At 36.5% G+C, this 21982-nt stretch overlaps 1 protein-coding gene across 3 annotated transcripts in view; it reads left to right on the forward strand.

Moving 5' to 3' along the window:
* Nucleotides 1-21982, forward strand: part of aifm3.S (apoptosis inducing factor, mitochondria associated 3 S homeolog) — a 49748-nt gene that overhangs the window by 17244 nt on the left and 10522 nt on the right. For all 3 annotated transcript variants that reach the window (XM_018244259.2, XM_041580409.1, XM_018244260.2), the window contains exons 7-17: nt 1334-1430; nt 1832-1944; nt 3823-3909; nt 8676-8767; nt 9931-10061; nt 10527-10642; nt 14039-14110; nt 14240-14303; nt 15725-15801; nt 16649-16766; nt 21425-21523. In XM_018244259.2, the coding sequence (XP_018099748.1) occupies nt 1334-1430; nt 1832-1944; nt 3823-3909; nt 8676-8767; nt 9931-10061; nt 10527-10642; nt 14039-14110; nt 14240-14303; nt 15725-15801; nt 16649-16766; nt 21425-21523 (1066 nt within the window). The remainder of the gene's footprint in view (nt 1-1333; nt 1431-1831; nt 1945-3822; nt 3910-8675; nt 8768-9930; nt 10062-10526; nt 10643-14038; nt 14111-14239; nt 14304-15724; nt 15802-16648; nt 16767-21424; nt 21524-21982) is intronic.

Here is a 21982-nt window from a genome sequence, read left to right on the forward strand (position 1 = left end):
CCAGCAGCCAAATAAAAGAACAATGGGAAGGTAACCAGATAGCAGCTCCCTAACACAAGATAACAGCTGCCTGGTAGATCTAAGAACAACACTAAATAGTACAAACCCATGTCTCACTGAGACACATTCAGTTACATTGAGAAGGAAAAACAGCAGCCTGCCAGAAAGCATTTCTCTCCTAAAGTGCAGGCACAAGTCACATGACCAGGGGCAGCTGGGAAATTGACAAAATGTCTAGCCCCATGTCAGATTTCAAAATTGAATATAAAAAAAATCTGTTTGCTCTTTTGAGAAATGGATTTCAGTGCAGAATTCTGCTGAAGCAGCACTATTAACTGATTCATTTGGAAAAAAACATGTTTTCCGATGACAGTATCCCTTTAAGTTTACTAGAAAATCATTTAAACATAAAATAAACCCAATAGGCTGGTTCTGCTTCCAATAATGGTTAATTATATCTTGGTTGGGATCAAGTACAAGCTACTGTTTTATAATTACAGGGAAAACATTTTTAAAAATGTAAATTATCTGTATAAAATGGAGTCTATGGGAGATGGCCTTTCTGTAATTCGGAGCTTTCGGGATAACAGGTTTTCAGACAATTGATCCCATATCTGTACGAGTTGCAAAAAATGAAAAGCTAGAGAGAGGTAGCCCTACTTTTACTCCTTAATGAATAAATATAGCAAGCTCTAAATGTTATTATGGCAGCAAATTAAAGTGGCAGCAATGCCATCATTATTCACCTGTTTTTCTACCTAAATTAATTTATTGCTGCGTCTCTTCTGGAAATAATGTCGATAATTTAGATGTAATATGTAAATGATGGTGCAAGTGCCAGATTATTTTGAATAATGATGTAATTAATTGGTTGCCTAAATGTAGACAAAAAAACCTCATGTTTATTCTGCAATCCAGTTTGTATTAATACAAGTATGGGAACTGTTATCCAGAATGTTCAGGACCTGTGGTTTTCCAGCTAAGGCGTCTTTCTGTAATTTGGATCTCCGTACCTTAAGTCTAATAAAATTCATTGAAATATTAAATAAAGCTAATTGGACTGTTTTGCCTCCAATAACAATGAATTGTATATTATTTGGAATCTAGTATAAGGTAGTGTTTCATTATTACAGAGAAAAAGGAAATCATTTTTAAAAATTAAAGTTATTTGATTATAGCGGCGTCTATGGGAGATGGACTTTGCTAAATTCAGAGGTTTCTGGATAATGGGTTTCCAGATAACGGATCCCATTCCTGTATATTGTATACTTTTAAGGGCATTATTCTGGTATTAAATGGTGATAAGATTTTTTATAGTCGTGTCTGTTTTCAGGCTCTTCAGTCACAGAGGAGGACAAAGATTATGGCTAAATGTATAGCGCTCAGCAACTACAGTACAGCAATTACCAACATTCTGATCATTGGTGCAGGTAATGATTCCATGTGGGTCTCTTCAGTCTGAGGGGCAGATTTATTATGTGGTGTAAAAATTCACCACATATCGCTAAACATTGAATTGTAGAAAATGACATAATTATCTTTCGTGCAAATTCTGCCAGAACTTACTTACAAAGGTCTGAAGTAGTGTAAAATAACCAGAGTAAATCTGGTGTTCGCATGGTGTAAAATAAAACACACCTAGATATATTCACTATTTATTTTACACTGCTATTAACACTGTTTTTAGGCTAATTTAGCATAATAAATAGGTCCCTGAGAGACACTGATAGTTTTATGTATAAAATAAACAGCTTACAACACATTGGTATGAACAGAAGAGCAGTGTCAGGTGTGCTACATTGTGCTGTAGAATCATTTCACCCTTCTGCAGGCCCTGCTGGATTAGTGTGCGCTGAAACGCTCAGGCAGGAGGGATTCTCGGACAGAATTGTTATGTGCACGTCAGAGAAAAACTTACCGTATGACCGTTCCAAATTAAGCAAGGTATGTGCCATTCTCAGGCCCGGATTTGAGGAAAGGCCACCTAGGCCCGGGCCTAGGGCGGCAGGATTTTAGGGGGGTGGCATGCTGCCCAACCAAACCCATATTGGTTCAAAAACACTGGGGATACGCTGGAGATACAATCATTTTTTAAATCCCCCATGCACGAATCCCCATTGATCATGAAAATTTGCACGAATAAAAGTGGGGAAAAGGGCGACGAACGGCAGTGGGCCTAGGGGCACCCACTATGTAAATCCGGCCCTGGCCATTCTCTATACACTTTAGGAATAAATCTTACATGAGTGTACGCTGCTTGCAATTCTATTTTTTGGACAGGTGCAGAACTTCTGAAAACAAAGAAAATAATATTCCATATAATGGAACAGAGCTTAAAAGAATAATTTGTTGCTCCTGGAAGTGTGGGCCTTGACTTGTTTGGCTAAAATAAAATTAATATTATGATTATAAAAGAAAAGAAGAGAAGTCTCTTCCTTTGTGTGACTGTGGCTCTTTTCATCTGGACCCAATCAGTAATCGATGTGGGGCAGCAGTAAAATATTCCATCTGTTAAGCCTCTAAGGGCACATTTAGGAATACATGACACTGATAAAGAGGAGTAAGGGTAGGACTACACAGACGTTTTCGGCACGATCCGGCACGCTGCGACAAAAACGCCAGCAACAAATTGCATGCGACAGAAATAAGGTAAGAGATAGAAATGTCGGATGAAGTCGCAGCGTTGATCCGACGCGACATGACAGGCGGATGCAGACACAGCGTGCAGCATCTGCATTCGACAGTCGTGCCACATCGGATCAATGCTGCAACGTCATCTGAAAATGCATTCACTTACCTTATTTCCGTTGCATGCGATTTGTCGCAGCACGTTGGATTGCGCCGAAAACGTCTGTGTAGTCCTACCCTTAAGCACAATTTTCACTGGCACAAGGGGACCCTGTAATCAATGCCAATTAATTATTGGACTCCAGAGCACATTACATCCTCTAGCACTCCTGCTTTAAATTATGTACAAGGGAGGGACATGTGAGACGGACTAGCACCTAAGTGCTGCATTTTTGTATTCACTGAATTCTGTGCAGCTTTATGGAGGTGCCGGCATGCACAACTTCTGGGGCTGGAATTCATGGTGTGGCTTTGCACCTTTCTCCCATTTAATAAATAGGCCCTAGAGTTCTGTTCTTTATTGGCATAGATCTATTAAAGAGGTAAAGATTTACTTATGGTGGTAAATCATTTGGGGTAAAAATGTACTTGTTTTGTAGCATACATATCTGCTTAAAGGGAGTTCAAAACAAACATGACTAAAATATAAAATACCAACTGAGATTATTATCCTGATGTTTACAGAACAGCTCTCAATTAGGATCTAGGGGTTAGGCTTGTTAGTACAGGTATGCGGTCTGTAATCCAAAATGCTCAGGACCTGGGGTTTTCCGGATAATGGATCTTTCCGTAATTTGGATCTTTGAACTTTAAGTCTACTAGAAAATAATGTAAATATTAAATAATCCCTATAGGATGGTCCTGCTTCCAATAATTGATTATATCTTAGTTGGGATCAAGTACAATGTACTGTTTTATTATAACAGAGAAAAAGGAAATATTTTTTTTTAAATTATTGAGATAAAATTGAGTCTAATGGAAACAACCTTTCCAAAATTTGGAGATTTTTGGACAATGGGTTTCTGGATAACTGTTCTCATATCTGTATATTTAAATATGTAAAACCATTTGTAGCTTTGTTATATAATTTAACAATTGCTGTAACAATAGCCTTTGTTGCACTTTATATTCTAATAAATTCTATGCTGCTATTGTCATGACTTATTTTAATAATAGCATCAATTATATTTTTAGTCAATGGATTCTCAAGCAGAGCAGATTTTCCTCCGGTCCAAAGAATTTTTCCACACGTATGACATTGAAGTGCTGACAGAAACCCAGGTAACCCACAATAACATGTAATAATTTGCCATCAGTTAATTTGTCCATTTAGTGGTTTTCCGCAGTTCTACCAATGCTTAATATGTTTGCAAATGCATTAGATGTCGTAGATTTAAATTGGGATTAGTGATGGGCGACACCGGCAATTATTCAGACGCCGACGCCAATTAAAGGCGCCCATTGACTTTAATGCTCGTCAAATTGTTGCCGGTGTCAGAATTGTCGTCGGCATCAAAAAAATTGACGCCAGCTGCAAAATTTGTGTTTTGCGAATTTTTCACCATTTCGTGGGAAATTCGCATATTTTTCAGCAAAGCGAAACAGGAAAAATTTTCCCATCACTAATTGGGATCCTTAATTAATGAATTGACAAAAGAATTTGAAGCTGCACAGTCCTGTGTTAATTAAATATTTAACAAGTGTATATTCGTCGGGTGATTAACAAAAAGCTTTTCTCACCCTGTAAGGGCTCTTACACACGGCCGTTCCGACCTGCGCTCCCCTGCGTTCCGTTTTTTGGCGTTCAGCCGCAGGGGAGCGCAGGAATAGACGCAAGTCATTATTTGAAATGGGGCTGTACTCACTCAGGCGCGTGTAGGCGCCGAACGCAGGAAAAATGCAGCATGTTGCGTCTGAACCTGTGTTCGGCGCCTACACGCGCCTGAGTGAGTACAGCCCCATTTCAAATAATGACTTGCGTCTATTCCTGCGCTCCCCTGCGGCTGAACGCCAAAAAACGGAACGCAGGGGAGCGCAGGTCGGAACGGCCGTGTGTAAGAGCCCTAACGAAAGTGACCTGGGTGTAAAAACCCCAAGTCCAACACTTCAACGTGAAACGCAATGTGAAACCGCTACTGAAAATGGGAAAAACACTCACCCGACGTCTCAAGTGGTCCGGGTGCATCGCCCTGAACCCGTAGCAAAGGGTGTGTTATTTCAGGTATGAAGCAGATCGGCAAGAACTCCGGAAGCCTCTTGTTGTTGGTAAAATTCAACTTTTATTTGAACACATTAAAACCATTAATGGTTTTAATGTGTTGAAATAAAAGTTGAATTTTACCAACAACAAGAGGCTTCCGGACTGCTTGCCGAGCTGCTTCATACCTTAATTGATGAAAGCTAACACTGTAATGCACAAAGAATATATATTGAAATGTTTGTAGGCATGTGTTTGTAGTCAGTAGGAACAGTGGGAACTTTTCTTCAGGGAGACAATCATTTACTTGAGATTTTTATCATCTGTGGCAAACTGGCAACTTGCACATGTAACTTTGGGGGGGCATTAGTCAATGGTGGGCAGGCAGTATAGGACAAAGGAGCAAAAAGACAGGGACAAACAGCTTCTTCAAGGAAAACATAGGTTTATTTTCCCAGTTTTAAACAAACAAGCAATTATGCACAGAAACAGGGGTGACCATTGTTACCAAACAAACAAACCATAAATATAAAATAAAACCTTGTCCACTGGGCACTAACTTCAAACTTTGAAGTAGTCCCTGACTAGACTGGGCCCCTTGTGGACGACCAGCAAACAAAGTGATATTGGCACACCCCTGAGGACTTTTCTTTTCCAGGGTAATATTCAGCCTCCCCACTTCCTCACTCTCTTTACAGTACTCTCTGTGAGAGTCACAGGCTCCCTCTGCTTCATGCAGTATCAGGCGGCACCGCCAGCTCCTCTGGGAGTTCCTCACACAGCCAGGTCTCCTACCTGCTGTGCCCTGTTGAGAGACCTAAACCATAGGAACCCAGCCTTTTTTTACATTTGCAGGTAGCTCCTCTCTCAGTTGCCACTTAATTACACTACCTGAGCTAAGCATTCCCTTGCAACACATACAATGCAGTTTAAATACACTCTTTTATGCGCCTTTTCCTCTAAAACAGTGGTGTTTCCCAAACACCCTGTCACACATCACACCACAAAACATTTGCTGGTCTGGTTAAAATTCAGGAAAATAAAACGACCGCTGTCATAGTTACAAGATTAATGATTTTCCAATAGTGCAGTTCATGTCTTTAGCCTTTAGCTGCCATTATGAAGATCAGAAATCTAGCAGCAGCATGTGTTAATATAGTGAATAGAGTACCCCCTCTTATAAATTATAAGGATATTATAAGTTACCGAGGAGTTTCATGACCATATAAAAACACGAGGCCGAAGGTCATGGAACTCCGAGGTAACTTCTAATATCCTCATATTTTGCAACTGGGGGTACTTTATTTATTATAATACACAAGTTTCAGTGAGTCATGTGATAGAAACGACATTAGAACTCACCGTTTATAAGGATATAATTTACAGGATATTCATGGCTTTTGTGTATTATATCCATATACAGTATGCTTTACAATCTGTAAATTAAACATCTTGGGATTTCATTTATTAGTCTTCCTTACTCCATATTCACGTTCACCTTTGGAGCTGGATCCCTCGTTTGACACAATAGCAACATAGGAGGCATTACATTAAAGTCTAACTAAACCCTAAGAATGAAAATAGTTAAAAATGAAATTTTTATAAACTGAACTTATTGTTGCAGCCTAAAGTTTCAGCTTTTCAATAGCAGCAATGATCCAAGACTTCAAACTTGTCACAGGGGGTCACCATCTTGGAAAGTGTCTGTGACACTCACATGCTCAGTGGGCTCTGAGCAGCTGTTGAGAAGCTAAGCTTAGGGGTCGTCACTAATTATCAAGCAGAAAATGAGATTTGCCTGTATTATAAATGGATGCTACAAATTGATTATTAAATTCTGATGCTAGTTGCAATGGCTTCTGTGCTGCCATGTAGTAATTATCTTTATTAATTACTAATCAGCCTTATATTGTGACATTTATATTCTATGTGTACTGTATATTGTAAGTCAGTCCCTAAACTCAGTAAGTGACAGCAGCACGGAGCATGTGCAGTAAATCAGCAGAAAAGAAGATGGGGAGCTACTGGGGCATCTTTGGATACAGATCTTTACTGCTAACTGACTGTGGTTGCCTTGGGCTGGTACAGATGCCCAAAACATATGTACAACATTTTTAGCTACTTCTTCATTAGTTCTCCTTTAATGCCCTTTTTTTATGCAAGACAGAACTGTATTTGCTTTAGTAGCCACAGAATGACACTGCTCAGAATTAGACAACTTGTTATCCACAAAAACCCCTAGATCCTTCTCAGTAAAGGAAACAACCAACACACTGCCATTTAGGGGCAGAATTATCAACTGTCGAAGTGAAAATTCAAATTTTGAAATTCTAATTTTCTAGTTTTTTTGGTGAAATTAGACTAGGTAATAGTTAAATTTCGATTCGAGTTTTTAAAAAAATTCGAATTCTATTTTCGAAATTTATAATCCACTGGCCCTTTAAGAATTCAAATTCAACTAATTGCCACCTTATACCTGCCGAATTGCTGTTTTAGCCTATGGGGGACATCCTGGGATCAATTTGGAGTTGTTTACTGCCTTCCTGAAAATCTAGTTTTTTTCAGAGAAAAAACTTGAATCTAATTTGAGTTTTAAAAATTCTAATTTGTTAATAAACTGCAGTTGGTCGAATTTCAAGTTTTAAATAACTCCCATGAAATTCAAACCTTGATAAATCTGCCCCATAGGGGGGTTATTTATAAAAGTCCCATTTTATCTCAACATTTTCTGATACAAACTTTGATTAAATCTTCTCGGGTTTTTTACGCTTATTTATTATTATATTTTCCCGAAAATTTGCTAAGCAGGAAAAATATCTGATTTTCACTATTTTTTTCGGATTTTTGACCCGAAAACTCCATTCTTATGCTTTTTTTCCCCGAAAACTCCAAAAACTTCGGGGTATTGCAAGAAACCCAGAGCACATCAAAAAATTGTTGGGACTTCTCCCATTGACTTATATGCAACTTTGACAGGTCTGAGATTTTCTAAATCAGACTTTTCCATCCTCTGAGTTTAACAGATTTCGAAAAATTATTGATTTTTTAAAAGTCTGATTTTATATATATATATATATATATATTTAAAAATCTGTATTTTTGCATTTGGATTTTTAGTAAATAACCCCCTTAGTGTATAACTTGCATTTATATTATTTTTGCCAAAGTGCATAAACTTGCATTTATCAACATTGAATCTCATTTGACAGTTTGCTGCCCAGTTTTCCAATTTAATCAATTCACTCTGAAAAGTGGCAGAATCCTGCATGGAACCTATAGTTTGAACTACACAGTTTTGTATCATTAGCAAAAATAGTAATAGTACTTTCATTGCCCACCTACAAGTCATTAATAAGTTGAAAAGCAAAGAACCTAATACAGAGCCCTGTGGTACTGTACAAACAACAATGGTCCAATTAGAGAATGTTTCATTTACCACCACTCTTTGTAGTCTATCTTTTAGCCAGTTCTCTATCCAGGTACAAATACTATGTTCCAGGCCCACATTCCTTAATTTAACCATTAACCTTCTGTGTGGCACTGTATAGAATGCTTTAGCACATCACATCCACTGCCATCCCAGAATCAAGGTCTCTGCTTACCTTCTCGTAAAAAGATTTATTACACATAAAACCATGCTGGCACATATACATTTACTTACTCATAGGGTTGTGCTCTGCTATTTGTTGATATCAAGGCATCATGTCCCACTAAAATTTTGGAATTGTCTTTATTGCTATAACTGCTAGCTACAGTATAACATGTTTTCCTGAACTGTGGAGGGTAATATTGTTTGTTTAACTTTTATTGAAGGAATCAAAAGTCACCTTCTGCAGGAATCTTTTTTTAGGTTGTCAGTGTCGATACGAAGAACAAAATAGTGGTGTTTAAAGATGGTTTCCGAATGGAATACAACAAGCTTTTGATTGCCACTGGGAGCACGTAAGTTTACACTTTCAGAAAAATACAATTAATAATCATCAAAGCTCTTTACGCTTTTAATATACATCCACACAAAAGAAAACAATGGAAAAGAGAGTGAAATAACTAAATAACTCTTGTGACTGTTTAAGATCACAAGGAATTGGCATTGGGAATGAGCCTTGGTCTTTAGCTCCACTTATGGGGGTATGTTATAAAAGAAATATACCTACTGCAATCTTAATATGCAAAGGTTTTGCAAAGAAGCAATAGTATATAGTTACCCATACACCACTGGAAAAAATATTGCATATTTTATGGTTTGCACCACTGAGCAGTGTTTATAATACAAATTACTGAAAAAGTTATTTATGCTCCAAAAGATTTGTCAATAGCACTTTTAGCTAGGCCACAGTTATTCACAATGAGCGGTTGAAATATAATAACTGGCTACTGAAGAATATTAAACTTTGAGAGGCAAATGTTTTGTATTAATGCAAATTTGTATTTCTGTTTATAGCTTTTATTACTGTGGTGTTTATACAAATGGCCTGCAGGTGTCACTGTGCACATGAGTTATACTGTGTATACATAGTACTATCAATTCTATGTTCTGATAGAGTTGGAAGTTACTGTTGTGTAATGGCTGCATGAGTCTGCTAATAAAGCACTGTTATACTCTACTACTCCTCGGCTACCATAAAATAACAATTACATTTACTGTATCTACTTACCTCAACTCTGCCTACTCCACACTACCATAGCACCATTCCTTTATTAGTGTAACTTGCACATATTAAATTAAGGAGCACTCTGCCTTTGGGTTGCTTTCTAGTTCTTTGACCTCACAATTATTATTATTAACATGTATTTTAAGAGTGCCAACATATTTTCACAATCATTTCTCATTCCTTTTGTGTATTTGTGATAATATAGTTTAAGGCAGAAGTTGGAAATTTCTACTTTCAAGCTTACTAATGATAAAGCTACATTTTTAAATCTGAACCATGTTTCAGTCTTTCCTTCCTTATCTGCTCTCTCGCTATCAGAATGTAATAGCCCAGGGATTTTTTGACCTATGGGTTGAGGCCTAAAATGGGCCCCTTGATCCCCTGTAATCAAGTGAAACTTCTGTATATAACATGTCAGTAGAAATGTCATTAAATATTCAATTTATTTTGCAGGCCAAAAACACTAAAATGTAAAGGCAAAGAACTGGATAATGTATTTACTATCCGGACACCAGAAGATGCCAATAAAGTGGTGAGGTTGGCAAGCAGCAAGAATGCAGTGATTGTGGGAGCATCGTTTTTAGGTGAGATTAACTCCACAGACCTAGCCAGCTTTCTTAACTGATATTTGTTTGTTATATAGCTTATAAATGAACTGCACTAATAAGACAAAGGAAAAAGTTGGCTGCTTGATTCTTAAAGGAGAACTCAACCTCCCCCTACCATACCCCCCCAAGCTTCAAGGCATTGCCCCCTCTCCCTCCCCTGCATTGTGCTTTAATGAAAAAAAAAACCCTTTAAAAAATTCTCACCCTTAAATGCAGAGAAGCTCAGGGGAGCTCCCTGTTGCCATCTTGCTGATCCTCTTGTAGTCTTTGGGTCTCTTCACTGCCACTAAGCCTGTTGTAGATAACAGATCCCATTTCTGTACTACTTGTGAAAACTACAGTGCAAGGTTATCCCTTTCACCTAAATGTTTTTTTAGGCTTTGTGTTTTACAGGAAATATACTTGTATATATCAATATTAATAAATTACACTTATCCTCAGGTATGGAAGTCGCAGCCTATCTGTGTGAAAAAGCCCATTCTGTCTCAGTGGTTGAACTGGAAAATATACCCTTCAAGAAATTTTTAGGTGAAAAAGTTGGTCTCGCAATCATGAAGGTAATTCATTGTTTTAACAAGAAGAATAATATACAGCGGCGTAACAACTTCAGCCTGCAAAAAATCTTTGGAGGAGCCTGGCGCTGACTGAAGAGAGCAGCTTCCGCTGGCTCCCCCCCCCGGCAAAAAATCGTTGAAGGGGCTGGGAGGAAAGGGAGCAGCTTCCGCAGGCTCTACCCCCAACCCGGCGAAAAATCATTAATAGGGCTGGGGGCGAATGCAGGGAGGAGCTTCTTTATTTTGCTTCCTTGGACATTTTTAATAATAAGTGGCCACTTCAAGTATTTGCAACATCTCTAATAAAGACATATATTCGACCTATTTGTACCCGCCCTATTCAAATTGACCTCAGTGCAAAATTACTAACGAAGTGTCGCTAGGTAGAAGTGAACGTTAGCGAAAGTTCGCTATGAAATGCTCTTGCTGGGGAATTAATGCTAGTGAAACTTGGCCAGCATTAGTCTGAAGAGACGCAACTCTGCATTTTAGTGAATTAGCTTAGTGGTAGTGAAGTGTGGCGAAGCCTTCGCAGGTGAAAAGTCACCCTTTAGTGAATTTGCCCCTTTCATTTAGCAGTTATTACATAGAGGTGCAGATTTACTAAGCTCAAGTGAATTTTCGAAGTTAAAAAAGTTTAAATTCCAAAGTAATTTTTTTGGTACTTCGACCATCGAACAGGCTACTACGACTTTCGACTTCGATTCGAACGATTCGAAGTTAAAATCGTTCGACTATTCGACCAGTCAAAGTACTGTCTCTTTAAAAAAACTTTGAAAAAACTGCAGGATCAACCCTTAAAATCCATAGTTCCACTGCCACAGAAGAACTAAAAAATTATGCAAAAGATTTCAACCCAATTAATCACATTAAGGTACAGTTTAATGTTATTTTAGAAAGGGAGCAGTGTTTAAGGTTTATTGTGCTATGTTACATCATTACCTGTTACATTTCTTTAGCTAAACGGACTTGCAGATCTGGACTAACTTAAATAGATTTGCTGACACAACTATGCAATATCTTCATAATTTGAATACAGCAGGACAGATTTTCTAACTAAGAGCTCAATTGCACAAGTGCATTTGCACATAGCAACCAATAAAAGTACGTTTTGATTAAATTTAAACCAATTAATACATGGAAGAATCGATCTGATTGGATGGATGGTAACCACACTGGTCCAATTTAACTCTCATGCTACTAATTCATCTTTAGTGTTCTTTTACAGAGTAGGCCATCCTCATAACAGCAGAAAAGTTATTTTTAAATCAAAATACTACCAATTAGGTATTACTAATATCTATAAATTGATTGTTTTTTTATAACAATTCTAGTGACAGTTATATGAGGTAGAGTAGGTAATGAGTCTTTTGACTGATACTGCAGATTGCTATTATCAGTATCTACTGGATAGCTTAACCTGTTTTTAATGTTACCTAGTAAATAGTTACTTCCTTCCTGATATATTGCCAGTATGTATAAAAATAATTCACTTGTGGCAATATATCTTCCATATAGATCAGAATATAAAAGTACAATTTCCATAAACAATAAGAAAATAAATATTGATCAAGGGCAATAATGGCTTCCTAGAGTTATATTAGCCTATACTGATGCCAAATACAGTTGATCATTAATCTTCCTTTAGTTTAGTTGAGCATGCACTGTGCAAAATAATCAGTATTTCCACTGAAACCATTTAGAACTGCTCTGCTTCTTTATACAGCAGTAACCAAGAAGAATCAGATGGCACACACATAGCAAAATGTGCTTAAACTTTGTGATTTATTCAGATCTCTGCACAACGTTTCAGGGGAACAATCCCCTTTATCACAGGATGGCTAGCGATATATTTTTTTAATTTGAGTTCATGGCTAGCGATATATTTGTTTTAATTTGAGTTATGGAACCTTAGACAAAGAATGTTGTTTATATTCATATGCCTTAAGCACAGACTGCATCTGTGTTCTTCGTAGTGTTCAATGTATTTACAGTGTAAATTTCCATTTTACCACAAAGTCATCACTGTCCTCAGAACTATTATTTGGGTTCATGGAATTTAAATAAGTGGAAGCTATAGAGACTAGTTTATAGAGAGAAATAGAGTAGCACTGAACTGATGTAGTACTAGGTTCCTGGATTCAGCCTGTTGTGTTCCCATCTGGCTCTGTGCATTCTTTCCATGATCCAAAAGATTTTATTAAGCAAATTTGCTCTTGATTATTATAAACATTTATATACAGTGCCAGAATATTCTGCAATGCAGTTCAATAGATATGTGTATGTAGTATCTGTGTGCAGGTACAAAATGATTACATTGTGTGATCAAAATGTATTTGTGGTTCCAATATAACCCTGAAAGAAAACACATTTAATCCTTCTGCCCTCAAATTAAGAAAAGCAAATTACTACTTTGACTGTGATTGCTCAGTATTCTATAACTATGATACTATTGACAGTTTAATGATTGTATCTTCTGTTGGGAACAATGCATAAAAGTAAAAATTCCTTTGTGGTTCAACATATATTTATAGCAACTGGCATTATTTATTATAGGTTGAGACATCGCAAAGGGGCACATTTACTTAGCTCGAGTGAAGGATTAGAATGAAAAATACTTTGAATTTCGAAGTATTTTTTTGGCTACTTCGACCATAGAATTGGCTACTTCGATTATTCGACCATTCGATAATAGAAGTACTGTCTCTTTAAAAAAAACGTTGACTAGCTACTTCGCCAGCTAAAACCTACCAATGTTAGCCTATGGGACCTATAGGCTTTCTAAGTAATTTGTGATCTAAGGAAAATCGCTAGATCGATGGATTAAAATCCTTCGAAACGTTCCTTCGATCGAACGAAATACGGTAAATCATTCGACTTCGATATTCGAAGATGAAGGATTTTACTTCGATGGTGGAATATCGAGGGTTAATTAACCCTCGATATTCCACCAATAGTAAATGTGCCCCTTTGTGTAATAAATGGTGCAAAGTTGACCCCATTAAAATGACTAGTTGCACCTAAATTGACACATGATGTACAGCACTCTTGGACACAAGGAAGCACATTCTTGAGCTTATGTTATATAGAGTTCCTGTTGTAAGCATTACCTATAGGAAATGGCAGGTAAAACCCCAAAAAACCCTAGTCACTACCCATCTACTCTAATATTTGTGCCCCAAGCATAGTGTTAAGATTTTTTGGGCTGGTTGTAGGTAAATTAAAAAACAATTTATTTTAAATTTCTTTGAACTTTGTATTTGCTTATTACATGAGCCCTATTAGCATGATTTTGCAGCATTTTGTTTTATCTTGAAGCGGCCAGTTACTGTGACTCTGTAGTTCACATAGAAGCCCGAAGAAAGACAAGTGCTGTATGCATTTTTTAATTTATTCCAGATGTTTGAAAACAACAGAGTGAAATTTTATATGCAAACAGAAGTCTCTGAACTCCGAGAACAAGAAGGAAAGGTAATATTTCTTGGTGTGGTTTGTATGTTATATCCACCTAAACACAATAAAGTAACCTAGGCATTTCAAAAAGAGATTCTACTTTACTTTGCATGTTAATCTTTCTGTTCTTTTTTTGTCTTTATTCAGCTCAAGGAAGTGGTGCTAAAAAGTGGCAAGGTCCTTAGAGCTGATGTGTGTGTAATTGGAATAGGTAAATTAATGTTGTTATTTAAATTTAGGAAAACGTCAACTAATTGCCATGCTCTGCAATTAATAGTATTCTATGGGCTGCATTGAACAAAGCATTGTTGCACCTTAAAGCAGAAGCAACCCCTTAATAAAAAACCCCCACCCCCCTACCCTATGTAGACCCCCCTCCTACCCCCCCAGCCTAGCTGCTACCACGGGAAAAAATGCCCCTCATTCTTTACTTACCCCTCCATGCAGATTCTGTCCAGTGGAGTTCACGGGCTCCATCTTCAGCCACTTTGGTAATCTTCAGAATGAGACTGGCGCTTCAGCAAATTTCATGAGCTTCGGCGCATGTGCAGTTGTCACGAGTCAGAGAATTGCTCCAACTACGAATGCGCCGCTTCGCCGGTCTCATTCCGAAGCCTGCAGGCTGTGTCCCAACTAGACGATGGTCAAGGAGGTTATAATGTGGCACCATGGAAGGGCCAATAAATTACCAACCCAGTCAGAAGGGGCCATATTGAGGGGAGATGATAATCTCTACCTGTCAGATGAAAGATATATAAATCATAGATTAGTGTCTGTTTTGATGGCCAAGAAAAGAAAATTACCAGTTCAAAATTATTGTAAATAGTGATGAGCTAAATTTTTCACCGAGTTTAGCTGCAAAAATGACACCCATAGACTTCAATGAGTGAAAAAAATTGTTGCGCGTCAAAAGAAATTTGACGCCCATAGACTTTAATGCGTTTTGGCTAATTTTTGCCTTTTCTTGAATTTTTGGCAAATCGAAACAGGTCAGAATCGATCATCACTAATTGTAAAATGTACAAATGTAAATATTAAAAGCAAGACAACCATAAAATACTGTGTGGCTTGTGTAATAAAGGTGCCGGATTTGTTAAAACATCTATAGGAATCAACCAGCAAGTAGCATTCATCTGTTTAAGGGCTCTTACAGACGAGCGTTTTTACCTGCGCTCCCCTGCGTTCCGTTTTTCTGCGTTCAGCCGCAGGGGAGCGCAGGAATAGACGCATTACATTTTTTCCAATGGGGCTGTACTCACACAGGCGCATGTAGGTGCCGAACGCAGGAAAAATGCAGCATGTTGCGTCTCAACCCGCGTTCGGCGCCTACACGCGCCTGTGTGAGTACAGCCCCATTGGAAAAATGTAATGCGTCTATTCCTGCGCTCCCCTGCGGCTGAACGCAGAAAGACGGAACGCAGGGGAGCGCAGGTAAAAACGTTCGTCTGTAAGAGCCCTAAGAGCAAACATTATCTTGGCTGCAATGAGTTACTGCACTTGGAAAAACTTTGTGCCTTTTATGGATGGTTTATCAGTTAGCTAATTTCCTAGGGATAGTTAGAGACACATGAGACATATTAAGGTGGATACCTATTCCATGATTAAAAAAAAAATTATGCTTCTCTGTTTTAGGAGCATGTCCAACAACTGGTTTTTTGAAACAGACTGGTGTTGCCCTAGATTCCAGAGGATATATTCCAGTTAATAAGGTAATTTTACTGTTTATATTACTGCTCTACAGAATAGAAGAAAAAAGCAAAACAAAATGTAGATCATTAAAAGGCTTTTCTGCAGTACTGTTTCGGCATAGTTATATCACTTCTTCAACAGGTTTCCTTTAGATAATATTTAGATAATATTTTATAATATTAGATAATATTTAGATAATATTTTTAAACACATTTTTCAATATTGGGTGCATATGAACAGTTCAACCATGATCTATGAGTTTTATATTATGTCATATTGTTAAATGGGATTTCCACCCATTTATCAAAGGTCGAATTTTGAATTCATGTGAATTTTTTTTTACGCTAATAAATTCTAATTCACTCGAAATTCGATTGGTTAAGTTATTTAAGAAAAAATTTGAACGTCTAAAACTCAAACTAATTTTACCGATTCGATTAGAATGAACTCGAATCGAGTTTTTTCTCAGAAAAAAACTTGAATGTCAGGAAGGCTATTAACATCTTCAAATGGTCACTAGACCTCTCCCATTGACTTCTACATGAACTCGGGAGGTTTTAGGTGGCGAATAGTCGAAATTTAATTATTCCCAGGGTAAAGGTTTGATAAATCGCAAATTTTCAATTCAAATTGATTATTCATGGATTATTCACAATTCGAATTTGTGAGTTTTGACCAAAAAACGTTCCTATTTGACCCTCGATAGATCTGCCCCTTAGTAAAGTGTCTAAATATCCTAAAGGTTTCTAAATATCCTACCACCATGCAATTATTATTTTTTTAACATGCTGCCTATGTAAAGAAAATTGCTGTTGTGCTTTTGCATGGAGCGTTGACAACACAAATGTGGCTTCTTCTTTCCTTCAGATGATGCAAACCAATGTTCCTGGAGTCTTTGCTGCAGGAGATGTTATTACCTTCCCACTGGCATTTCGGAATAACAAAAAGGTGAACGTGCCTCACTGGCAGATGGCCCACATGCAAGGTAGTTTTGGGTAAATTAATAATTTTGCTTTAAAAATTAAGCTAAATAGTGGACAAAGTAAAAGAAAATATAAAAATATTCACTTATAAATGTAATGTTTTTTACACTGCTTTTAAAGTAAATCATTTTACACAGCATGATAAATAGGACTACAAGGGCGAAATTTACTAAAGGACAAATTTTTGCCTCGGAAGGCTCTGCCACACTTCGCACAACTATGGGGCAGATTTACTAAGCTCAAGTGAAGAATTCCAATGAAAAAAAATTTGAATTTCAAAGTATTTTTTGGGTACTTCGACCATCGAATAGGTCAAATTCGACCATCGAATAGGTCAAATTCGATCGAATCGAATGATTCGAACGATTCGAAGTAAAAATCGTTTGACCATTTGATAATAGAAGTACTGTCTCTTTAAAAGAAACTTCTATTGAACTTCTATTTTTATTCGATCGTTCGATCAAAGCTTCGATATTCGAAGGATTTTTACTTCGAGGGTCGAATTAGAGGGTTTTTTAACCCTCGAAATTCGACCCTTGATAAATCTGCCCCAATGTCAGATGTTAATTCGCAGTGCATATGCTTATTCATCAAAATGCAAAGTTACGTCCCGGCAGAAGAATGCTGGCGAATCGTCGCCAGAGAAAATTCGTCAGCACGAGCATTTCATAGTCAACTTCCGCTAGTGTTAATTTCTGCCTAGTGAAACCTCATTAACACATTTACGTTCAGGTTAATTTGAATAGGACGGGCACATATAGTTTGTTTATATGTCTTTATTAGAGATGTTGGTGAAATTGCTTGAATTGGCCACATGTCTAAGGAAGCAAAATAAAGACAAAAGAGATCCTCTATTGTCCTAGTCATGAGCCCACCCTTAAGCAAATGTGGCATGACCCTCAAATGTTTTTTTAAAAAAAAATTTAACAGTTACAACTTTTAAACATAATCCCACTTTAAAATATTAAAAAGCGCTAGCATTTTGTCTTTTTTTATGACTTTTTGGCATACAGGATATGATGTCACTGACATAAGATTGTGGAGGATGTAGCTTCATCTTAACAGTTCACCAGGTGTAACCTGGCAAAGCAGACTCTGGTCTGTACAAAACTACAAATATAATGTTGGATAATGCTGAGACAACGTGTCCCCATACCTCTCTAAAGGTGGCTATACAATGGCTGATTGGGTGTACTCTTCCACTGATAGATCCATGGGCTAATGGAGTGCACATGAGGGGCAATACACTGTATTTGCCTATACACTATGCACTGGTAGATTGTATTCACACCTGCCCAGTCTCCAAACCAACTGATACAAGTACTTGTGTACCTTTCCCTTTAAAAACATGCACCTACCCATAAAAAGACACCTCTGAACTTTGAGATCATGTGTGAGTATATGGCTTTAGTGCTTTTTTTTATCTTCATGTCTGATTAGTCTGTCCCTAAAGATAACAAGTTATATAAATGGATAGTGCAGCGAAATTTTTCAGTACTACGCCACAGTCTGGTATCAAGGGAAAGGGATGCTTATCTTATTAGAGAATCTTTCATTTACCTGCTATTTAAACAGATTTGAAACAGATTATGAAACTGATAAAAGCTGAATGAATTGCATATTCATCACTTTGTTTAATGTAATTTCATACTGAATTGTACTTGAACAGGAATTCATATCCTTTTTTAATTGATGCGTTTTGTTGCTAAAAAAAACGCATTAATTATATATATTTAGCAGTTATTAACTATATGTATTTAAAAATATCAATGATAGATCATATAATATCTTATTTATCATATAAATGTAGATCAAATCTTTCTACAGAGCACTTGGTATGTAAATGTAGTGAACAGGAATTCATATCTTTTTGGTGCCAAAAAAAACTATTAATTGTATTTAACAATTACTAACTATATGTTTGTAATAATATATATGATACATCATATAATATCTTATTTATAATATATATATATATATATATATATATATATATAAATATATATATATAGACAAATACAAGATTCCTCTGCACTCAACCCATTATCAATATATTTAAGACAGAGACATTTTGTGCATACTGCTACTAAAAAATGCCTTACCCTTTAAACAAAACAGGGATTGTTTGTCCATATATTGCAATATATTTAAGCTGGCCAACTACGTCAAAGTCATCCCATATCTGGCCAGTCCTATGCTCAATTTTCATCTGATTCATTAAGAATTCTATGGTTTAATTATACATTTTATAAAAGGGACGAATACGTTTAACTGCAACTTACTAGCTGCTTTCAAAGTAAAACTCCCAAACTTGGCTGCCCTTTTATTAGACACCAGTGGGATCACCTGACTATAGTTGGAGGGGGTGGGAGCTACAACATGGAGCTGGTCACTGCTCCTGTAGAACTATAACAAACAGGGGAAAGTTGTGCTCACCACTAGTTTTTAAAATCATTAGGCGGGGGTGCAATGAGGGTAAGGCATTTTTCAGTAGCAGTATGCACAAAATGTCGCTGTCTTAAATATATTGATAATGGGTTGAGTGCAGAGGAATCTTGTATTTGTCTATATGTTTTTTGTGGTCACACCCTCATTGCACCCCCGCCTAATGATTTTAAAAACTAGTGGTGAGCACAACTTTCCCCTGTTTGTTATATATATATATATATATATATATATATATATATATATATATATATATATATATATATATATATATATATATATATATATATATATATATATATATATATATATATACAGTATATATATACATAAAATCAAATCTTTCTACAGAGCACTTGGTAAGTAAATGTAGATAATGTATTAGTACTTCAAAAACAAAGAGAAAAAGTACCCCACTCACAATCTTACTTAAGCTGTTACTTATATAAATTATTTCAATACCTGTTAGTTTGAAAATTGCATGTATTGCAGTGCAAACCCTGTGATTGTCGTTAGACCAATCCCATGAATTGTTATTAACTAAAGTGCCGTGCTACGAATTCATTATATAATAAATAAGAATTAAAGGATAGAAATTAATTATAGATAAAGTGCAGTGCAATGGAATTGATTCAATTAAATTACAATTAAAAACCAATGGATGAATCCACCCACAATAAATCCATAAAAATTGTGGCAATATTGTATGATAAGTGATTACGGTAACTGCGTCCAAAATTGGACAACAATTAATTAATAATTTATATAAGTAACAGCTAAAGTAAGATTGTGAGCGGGGTACTTTTTCTCTTTGTTTTTGCTGCATTAATAAGTACTGACTTAGGTCAGACCTCTGCTACAATCGTGGGATAAAATATTGTGACATAAGTAAAGGGATCGTCCGAGTGTTTTTAATGTATTAGTACTTGTAAAAAATGAGCTATGGTCTGGTGTATCAGATGGACTTCAGCTGATCTGCTCCCAGCATGCCAGGCCCTGATTTATATTAATTTTCACCATTGTATACGAGTGCTGTACTGCTGTATTCCTAGGTGAATAAAATATATACAGGTATGCTGATAATTTAGTGCACAAAAAATGTTAAATTATATAACAAAGCTACAGATGTTTTAAAATATTTTAATATACAGATATGGGATCGGTTAGCCGGAAACCCATTATCCAGAAAGCTCTGAATTACGGAGATGCCATCTTCCTTAGACTGTATTATAATCAAATAATCCAAATTTTTAAACATTTTCTTTGCAATAATAAAACAGTACCTTGTACTTGAGTCAAACTAAGATATAATTAATCCTTATTGGAAGCAAAATCAGTTTATTTAATCTTTACATGACTTTCTAGTAGACGTAAGGTATGAAGATCCAAATTATGAAAAGATCCATTATCTGGAAAACCCCAGGTCCCGACCATTCTGAATAACAGGTCCCATACCTGTACTATATCTACACTGTGGGACAGAATGGTTTGAATTCAAACTGGGTCAGACACCATTCTGTGCAAGTGGTGTTAGAGCTCAAGGGCTGTATTGAGCATTAATACCCCACCGCATCATTAATACCCAAGAATAAGCAAACATTGAGTTAAAATTCATGCAATGCATGTTAATAGGGATATTAAGTATTTGGAAAAACTGTTTTCTGCACTGGAAACATTTTTCCACTGCACAAAATTGTTTGCTAAATCTGACACCAAGGGGGTTATTTATTAAAGTCCCTATTTTTTTCTGGTCAGACTTTTAAAGGGGGAAAAACAATTTTGGTTTTCGGACGATAATCGAAAAAAGTGGAGTTTTTGGACGTCTCTTCCTGCACCAGATTTTATCGAGTTAAGTTATTGATAAATGAGATAAAAATGTGGCTGGGAGTTTGCTCGAAGTGGTTTTACTAAAAAAATAAGACATTTTCAGATTTTAGTAAATAACCACCCAAATGTGCCCCATTCTTTTTCTAAAGCAAAGGAGAGGAAACACTCACAACATAATTTCTGTTTCATTTAATAACTCGGCACATGATTCAATTTTCTATATTATGATTAGTTTTAGAAGCACAAAAAAAAAAATCGAAAAAATCGAAAAAATATTCACATTTTTGTCTTCAAAACTTAAAGGTTAACTATTAAAAGCATTATTCATTTAATTCTATTCTCATTGTTCTCATTAATGTTCTTAAAACATTTTCCTTCTCTGTCACAGGCCGAATAGCAGCACTAAACATGTTGGCCCAAGGCACTGAAATCAATACAGTTCCATATCTGTGGACAGCAATGTTTGGGAAAAGTTTACGATATGCAGGTAAATAATTGAAATACAGGGGGATTTGTTTCCACATACTTGGGTACTTGCCAGTTTCAGATTTAGCTGCTGCTGCCTCATTCATCATAAATAAAGAGACACAGAAGAAGCAGAAGTTAAGTAGTCACGGTCAAATCCTTGGACACATAATCTAAAATAGATTAAGGACATGGGATCACAGAAAGTATAGCAAGTATAGAATATTTCGCTATCACCCAAATAGTAAATAGGTTCGGAAGGGTTCTCTATCCACCCACATTTATTTACTACTTGTTACCTACTCTAGTCACTCTACAGTTAAAGGAAAAGTAACACCAAAAATGAAAGTGTTGAAAGGAGTGACAATACAAGGTAATGTTGCCCTGCACTGGTACAACTGGTGTATCTGCTTTAGAAACACTACAGCCATTCAAGCACAGGGAACACAGTAGATAACAGTTCTGAAGAATCCCATTGTAT

This window comes from Xenopus laevis, chromosome 1S, assembly GCF_017654675.1.
Source record: "Xenopus laevis strain J_2021 chromosome 1S, Xenopus_laevis_v10.1, whole genome shotgun sequence".
NCBI lineage: Eukaryota > Metazoa > Chordata > Amphibia > Anura > Pipidae > Xenopus > Xenopus laevis.